The following is an 8,049-nucleotide window of genomic DNA, read 5'->3' on the forward strand; positions in this document are numbered from 1 at the left end:
CCTAATGTACCATGGAACAATTATTATTATTTTTACAATTATTATTATTTTTACAATTATATATTGTTTAGGCTTTTGTTGTCTCTTAAACTCAATATTATAAATTCCAAGTTCTATTTGATTATTTAAATAATTTATTTAAAATAACGAATGCAAAATGTTTGAACTTCAACAGTGGAGGCATGTGCTTGATCAAAACTACAGCGTAGCTTAAAAGTCAGCTTTGTTATCGATTGCATATATCGATAACAATGTTGTGACATTTGGCTGTGTAGTGTTTTTGTGGTTTAGTTTTTTTCTCCATTTCTTTCGTTGGTCACAACAAATTATAAAAATTGTAAGAACTTTTTTGTATATAATAAATAATATAAAATATTTTTTACAATTTATTTATTCCTTTGTTGAAAATAACGTTAAAGAATATAAATATAATAATAGTTTACTCTCAGTTATTGCAGTTATTATAACACAGGTTGGGCGCGTACAACGCAACGACAACGCCCATACAAATTAATTGAATCATAAACAACATTATTAAAACTAAAATATTTCGAATTAATTTATATAAAAAGTATAATTTTATTTAGAAATAAATTTATCACTGCACACAATTTTTAAATCTAACGATATTCAAGTGAAATTGTAAGGCTTCAATATGAATTACGGTCGTAAAACTCCATCAACTTATCGTTCCAATCCATCTGTGTATTCACACACCACTGGGAGGTATTTTTATTATGAATTATGTTTTGTTTTTCGGCAAATAAAAAATGTTATAATTTTATTATAGATCATCAACAAATCTACATTCCATAAAGTCCCGTTCAACACGTTCCGTGCGTATACCTTGGTATCAACGACCCATATTGCAGAATAATCAGTATATTGACATACAAAAGAGTTCCATGCTTATTGGGCTCTTTGCCATAGTAAGTGTAATGTGCAATATATTTTTAAAAACATAATCGGTCAATTTTTGTTTTAGTTTTTAGCTTTATTTACCATTGGCACCTCAATATTTGATATTTATTCTTTGGCTATGGCTGCGCCAGGCTCAACGCATTATGGCTACTATATAATATCGTATGAATTCGTTTATGTTGGCAATAAACATGGTGAGTATAATGTTTTGAACAAATTTTTCTAATCACAATATTTGAAAAGTTAAGTTACATTACTGCGGTGATTGTAAGCATCCAGTAAAGACTCTTAGTTTGTAGTATAAAACTCATAGGTCTTAAAATCATTTTTAGTGAGCTCTTGTAGATTGTAAGTCCTTCATATTTCTAATCTATGTTGCATTTGTGCTGGACAGTGCAAATGCAGATTTTAGTTTCAAGCGAAGTTTCTAACCGTAGTGACACATCAAAAAAGTGTAGGACATATTTCAAGTCAACTGAATGACACACTCAGAATTTTTCTTATTCATTCATTATCCATTTTTTATTTATTCATATCAAAAATGATATGATAAGATTACTTACAGTTGTTCCTTTGATAATGTATTTAATTAGTCTAAAAAGCCTAACTTGTTCTCGTAGTATGTCATGAAGTATAATCATTTTAGTGTAGCCAAATTTAATTTATCTTCCTTGTGCTATTAGAATAGACCGTTTCTAATAAAAGACTATAATCACAGTCATTGCTAGAAACAATTCACATACAAAATGTAAGAGTTATTTTGGACTAAACATTTTTTCGTGGATATGTTTAATTGAATTGTAATCTTGAATGTTGGTTAAAACTTGAAATGGACCCATATTTTGTACGTTCTTAGTTAAAGATATCTATGCTACATTTATTCCATTTGGTTAGTAAGTACTCTGTATATCACAATTGATGGAACCATTTAATCATGTTATATATATATTCATAGTCTCATAAAGAACCCATTCTAATATTTGTAGAACACAACTGCTGGTTACACAATTCCACAGGTATTTTTAAAGAATTGATTTTTATATTTGTAAAACTCAACTGCTGGCTATGTAATTCCTCATGTTGTAGCACACATTGTAATCGTATTCCTTTTTCTTTTGCCATTTAAAGTGATAACAAAAAATATAACGAAGACTTTCAAAATGAAAATTAAAAGGTTCAGTTTATCGGTACGTACCGTAAGAACTTAAGTCAAAGCGAAATACACAGATATGAATGGTTGTGCGTTTCGTAAGTTCGCTTAAGTTCTTACGGTACGTACCGAGTAACTGAGCCTTTAAACGAAAGATTGAATTTTATTACGATGCACAGTAATAAGTACTCTCTTAATTATATTTTTATAAGCTTTGCCAAAGGTTTCAAGTGTTTATAACCCATGGGTTTTTAATTATACGGTAACAATATGGGCCTATAGGCCTAAGTGGATCCTTGGGATCGCCGGTGTAACTTAACCTAATCTAATCATAGTTTGAAAGGATCTGAATTAGAAAATCGTATGTGATTTCAATTTTTTTTAAAGTTTTTTATAAATATAGATTACATATGTAAACTAATATAGTATATAATAATAGTATATATAAAAGTAATTATAAATTTTTTTTCTTTTCAGTGCGTAACATGCTAATCGTATTTGCTTTATTTTCGTTAATACTGGGCTTTATAGTATTATTTACTAGTATTTTACTTGTGATTGCTTTAAGAAAAGTAAGTTTGTTTTCCGAATAATTATAAAAAACATTAATTATAATTTTTAATATATTTATTTAGCAGCATTTTAATAATTCTAAGTTATTTCTAAAATATTACATGAATTATTTTTTTTTTTTATTATTATAAGTAACTTTTGTTTTTATATGAACAAATTATCACAAAATAGACTGCATTATAAAACTATTTATTTGTTCAGGAACTCATATTGTTTGCGTGTTTTATATTATAATTTTATTTGTACATACTACATACATGTATATTATTATATATATGATTTTATATATTCTACACCTAAGATGTTTTTTTCTAATTAACACTCATTCTTCATATAATTAAATCATTATTATTAATTTTCAAAGCAACGTAAAGAAGGACAAAAACAAAATAAATACGTTACGATGCCGGTACGATACTTACCTTAATGTCATTCTGTATAATAATCATAATTCATTTTAAACGATTAAATTAATTTAATTTTGAAATTGGCAAAATATTTCTTTTCATAATATCCTACTTTATCTATAAACTCATGTTATGTATCTAACTAATAAAAACAAATATATATTACAGGAATATGAACGTAAAGTGATGCCTTGGCTTTGGTCCTTTGCAGTGTTTACCATTTGGCGGAGTTTAGCATTAATATTCTTTGCCATCGTAAATGATTTGTATTTTGTTTATAACGTTATGATGGTATTCCTTTGGAGCCTCTTTCTCATTATATCAATATATGGTTGGTGTGTTGTGTACTCTTTGTTCTTAGAGTTGACAAATTTGACTAAATTAGAGGATTTGGCACATTTAAGGGTAAGAATATGTTTATATGCTATAAGTTTAAAATAAATAATTAATTTATATAATTTATAGATGGGCACAATGGCTTCGTTACATGCTTCTGCTGCTAATTCATTAGCAGGTTCCCGTCCAACTACACCTCATAGCACTGTCTCTACTATGCCAGTGGGTTAAATTCGAAAACAAAAAAAATTATTTCAAAATATGTCAGTAGTATATATCTCAAAGTCAAAGTTAGATCAAAAAGAATATTAAACAAAGGAAGCATCATCAACAAAATAATGTATACCAATTATAAGTTATAGGTTATTTAATTTTAATATTGTATATGCTCTCCGTGAAAAGAATCAGAAATATTTATGCATTCCATTATTTTCTCATTCAAAAATTATACACAAAACAAAATTTAACATAAACAATAAGTTATTTATATTACAATAATAGTTATTGTAGTCACACCGTTTTTGTGGAAATATTCTTATAAATGGTGGAACTCTTAACGAGTATTGTGAATTTTGATGTGGAAGCTTTGAGCATTTTAATGTTCGAATATGATTGTGCTCGCTAATAGTGTTATTTACAGAATTTCGAATTGATGCATTCTCTATGTTTAATTTTAGATTTCAAAACCGTATAAATACGTTTTGCAATCTTCTGTCATTTGAAAATAAAAAATATACATTTTATTTTTTAACTACTACTGCATATATGTAAATCTAAGTTAAACGAATTAATTATAAGTTTATATACTATGTACAATCCACAATATATATTAGTTTAAAATAATAATAGTAATTTGCAATGCAGCTTAAAATGAGTTGCTACATTAATAATTGTTGAAAATTCTAAATTTGTAATTGTTATTTTATTAACAAAATTTTAAAGATTCTTTTGCACATTCCATATCTATTTTATATACAAAAGTATATACATTTAAGTATATATAAAAATTAGTTTAAGCAAATCAGTGCCTTATATAATCTGAACGAAATATGTATTCACAATTTTAGCAATTATCATAAGTATCTATTTATGTATCTCGAATCTGATGTAACACAAATCCGTCCATTTTTTACGTGTTCTTAATTTTTTTTTATAATAGAATATATATATTTATATTTGTGTAATTTTGCAGATGTTTTTATAAATGTTTATAAATTTTAAAAAAATTAGAAAAGAATAAAAGTTTATAACAAAAAGTTTTATCTTTATTCTTGGTATTCTATATATATGATTTAGCTCAGACTTATAAAATTTTTAGGAAGAAAGAAAATTATGAATAATCTAGGAAGAAAATATATTGAAAATATAAGCACTTAGATGAAAGAAAAATATAAATGTCGATAAAACGGGAAGATTTTGGAGGTGGTATTGATAATTAGCACATAGTTATTAAAAATAAAAATAGAAGTATTGCAATATTCAATAAGTTAACAGTAATAACAGTAAAATAAAGAACTCTTAAAAATTTATGAACGCTGATAAAATTAAGTTCAGGCTATAAGGAACGGCTCGGCTGAAAGAAGCCTTTTACATCTCGTAAGAATTCTCATTCTAATTAAGATCATGATATAGCAACGAGCTAAACAGTTACTTGTTATGTTTAAATGGGTCCTCTAGCTCTACTTATAATGATGTCACGTATTTCAATGTCCAAAATGATATCCCTATTGGAGTCGTTTTGATTTATAGCTAGATCTTGTTAAAGTGACAAGGCTAGTTTACATCGATCTGGACTAGATTCAATTTGCACCTACTTAAAGTCAATATTTATCTTGTAATACAAATTTTTTAATCTACAAATCATTTGGATTACTACAAACACAATGTAGTAGAATCATCGGTATGAGAGCTGTGATACGAAATAGAAAGAAGTTTTGAATGCATTAAAAATTACTATGAAAAATTATTTAAAAAAAGATTTTTGTAAATATTTTATTTGATAATAGTCTAAAGAAAATGTATTCCGCAAATATATACTTTCATATACATTTTTTTACTATTAATTCTATTTATTACAATTTCTTTTTAATTACTTCAAAGCAAATAAAAGCGCAATATGCATAAAAACATGTTTAACATTTTCTTTTTTATATAATTTATTTTTCTTATATTATTATTGTACACAATTTATAAAATTGTTTTTATAATAAAAAAATAGCAATAGATAAAAAACAGTACAATTAATTTAAGTATATTTTTGAAATAAAATAAATGAAATGCGAATTAAAAACAAATGGAATGAAGCATATATATGTGTAAGTAATATTTAACAATTTTTGGTAATTAATAAAATATTTTAAATTAAAACTTATAAATAGCATAAAAATCAACAACTATTCAAACACTTAAATAATAAAATTGTCATGTCTTGATCTAAATACTTGAGGGGACGCTTCCAATAACAGATTTCTTAACATTTAAATTATATTTGTGTTGAATTATATAACCATACATATAATGATTTATATAAAGCTGCAAAAAGTTTAACATTTTTTATATATTAGATATGATTTAATAATTTTTAAGTTCTACAATCGATAGAATATAAAATTTTGTATATATATAAATTTTTTATGTACTTATTACTGTATTGAACAACTTCGTACCGAAGATATTTTTTGCTCATCATCCATTTCCTTAGCAGACAAAATACTCTTAATGCTTTCAGCTTCCTTCATCCAAAATTCAATCTAAAATGCGTTATATTAACTTAAATATATATAATGGAATTGATATGATATATACATACCTGCTGCAGTAATAAATTTCTGCGTTCACCTTTAGGTTCATTGTTCATGAACTGCACTAAAATACCTAAGGCTGTTGTGTACGACTCAAGCGCGGTTTCAAATTTTCGCTCGTACAAATACAGCTCACCCTGCCTGCCAATTTCAAGTGCATTTTTTAATTGCGGACTAGAGTTAGACATTGCAACTATTTAAACAAGAATAATATTTTAGTTAAGAAACAATAACACATTAACTTCAATTAAAATTGTGTATATTTACTCACACAACTGCTTGTAGCGTGTATCAGGCTCTATAACATCAGCTAAAGAAGTTGTTTGTGCTCCAGTACTAGAACTGGCACAAACTTGTGTGTCTACATTGACACTCTTACGATGTGCAGCTGCTTTAAACTCATCTTCAATTAAAACATTTTTTATTTCTTCTGCACGCTGTAAGTATTTCAAGGCTCGGTTTCGCAAGGCTAAACGCTTATTGGCATCAGCTTCTTCTGTTATCAACGGCACAAAATATTGCAAAGAGCTGCAGTATAAATAGTAAGCCTCTTTATAATCACGATTCTCATCATAATTCACAGCTTTGGTAACTAGTTCTATTGCTTTTTCTAATGTCTTTTCCGATGGGAAAGTTTTGAGATCAAGAAATGGATGCGCAAAAAATTCTTCGAACGTTATACGCTTGGCAGGATCATGTTTTAACAGCCTACTTAGCAGGTCATGACATTCATTACTTATGCGTGCATTTGTAGGTATACAAATTTTTTCAGCGTTACGTATGCGCATTAACAACTCTTCGATAGTTTTCGATGAATAAGGTGCTTTGCCAAAAAGGCATTCGTACAATATAACACCAATACTCCATAAATCAGCACGGGCGTCATACTGCTTTTTACGTACAATCTCTGGCGCCATATATAAGGGCGAACCTTTTAGTTGCTGATTTATTTCACCCAATTTTAAATGTTGTGCAAAACTATAATTAGTGATAAGCGTTAAAGATAATAACTTTAAAACTAATCTACTATGACTCACCCAAAATCTGCCACCTTTAATACAACATTCGGATTGCGTGTCAATAATAAATTTTGCGGCTTTAAATCAAAGTGCGAGATATCGTTAGTGCGCATATATTGCACCGCAAGTGCCAATTGACGCAAAAAGTACTTGCATGTCGATTCTGGCAGTGATTTCTTTGAATGTATAAAATTGTAAAGGCTGCCTGCATTGCAGTATTCTAGAACGATGTATATGTTTCTAAAATCATATTAAAAAGTTAATTAGAATTAATTATATTCTTAGTTTACTTACTTCTCGTCCCAGAAAAAATCCTGTAAAGCCACAATATATTTGTGGTTTAATGAGCGTAGCAGACGTATTTCGGTAACAAGATTTTCACGTGAACTGTGCGATAACTTTGACATTTCCACACATTTTATGGCATGAAATGTTTTATTTTGCTGAAAATTTATAGATTAAGTTAATGGTTTATATAATTTTTACCACAAAAGGACATTTTTCTTATACATACCTTGTGACGCACTTTAAAAACGGTAGCATAGCTACCAACACCCAATTTATCTAATATTTCATAGTCAGTTATACGTGGTAATGACATACTTACACATTTATTTTATTTAATAAATATCACAAATTAATTATTTTAAATTATATACAAATAAAAACCAAAACAAAACCAACAATAACTAAAAATTCATATGAATGAAATTCGGAGAAACGTCAAAGTATTGGCTGCGTTTAATGAACATTTGTTTATGATGTTCAACCACAGGTTGACTAGATGAAGCATTTTTGTTTTCAAATTTTACTGCAATTGTGGTTGAAGTCTTGGTTAAAAA

General features: G+C 27.4%; 2 protein-coding genes across 2 annotated transcripts; one reads left to right on the plus strand and one right to left on the minus strand.

Moving 5' to 3' along the window:
• Nucleotides 1–267: 267 nt before the first annotated feature.
• LOC119685506 lies at nucleotides 268–3,875 on the plus strand (the record flags this gene model as incomplete). The annotated part of the gene is given in 7 exon segments (XM_038099804.1): nucleotides 268–337; nucleotides 588–726; nucleotides 791–929; nucleotides 986–1,115; nucleotides 2,549–2,643; nucleotides 3,220–3,456; nucleotides 3,517–3,875. Coding segments are annotated over 6 exon segments (774 nt in total). The 5' UTR covers nucleotides 268–337; nucleotides 588–655.
• A 1,930-nt stretch (nucleotides 3,876–5,805) lies between these two features.
• LOC119684322 (serine/threonine-protein kinase ULK3-like) lies at nucleotides 5,806–7,881 on the minus strand. Its single transcript, XM_038098340.1, has 7 exons — nucleotides 7,722–7,881; nucleotides 7,502–7,650; nucleotides 7,226–7,447; nucleotides 6,460–7,166; nucleotides 6,197–6,381; nucleotides 6,054–6,137; nucleotides 5,806–5,919 (listed from the first exon to the last, which is right to left on the minus strand). Exons 1-7 carry the CDS (start codon nucleotides 7,806–7,808, stop codon nucleotides 5,821–5,823), a joined length of 1,533 nt encoding a protein of 510 aa, XP_037954268.1. The 5' UTR covers nucleotides 7,809–7,881; the 3' UTR covers nucleotides 5,806–5,820.
• Nucleotides 7,882–8,049: the final 168 nt, after the last annotated feature.

The sequence above is a fragment of the Teleopsis dalmanni genome, chromosome 2 (genome assembly GCF_002237135.1).
Source record: "Teleopsis dalmanni isolate 2A chromosome 2, ASM223713v2, whole genome shotgun sequence".
NCBI classification, from domain to species: Eukaryota; Metazoa; Arthropoda; class Insecta; order Diptera; family Diopsidae; genus Teleopsis; species Teleopsis dalmanni.

What these genes read in the sequence shown, in the direction of transcription:
- LOC119684322 (XM_038098340.1), bottom strand. Translation starts at nt 7,808, where the DNA reads ATGTCATTACCACGTATAACTGACTATGAAATATTAGATAAATTGGGT. An exon ending in GATTTTTTCTGGGACGAGAA is followed by an intron (nt 7,448 to 7,501) that starts GTAAGTAAACTA and finishes ATATGATTTTAG; the next exon opens with AAACATATACATCGTTCTAG. An exon ending in TACACGCTACAAGCAGTTGT is followed by an intron (nt 6,382 to 6,459) that starts GTGAGTAAATAT and finishes TTGTTTAAATAG; the next exon opens with TTGCAATGTCTAACTCTAGT.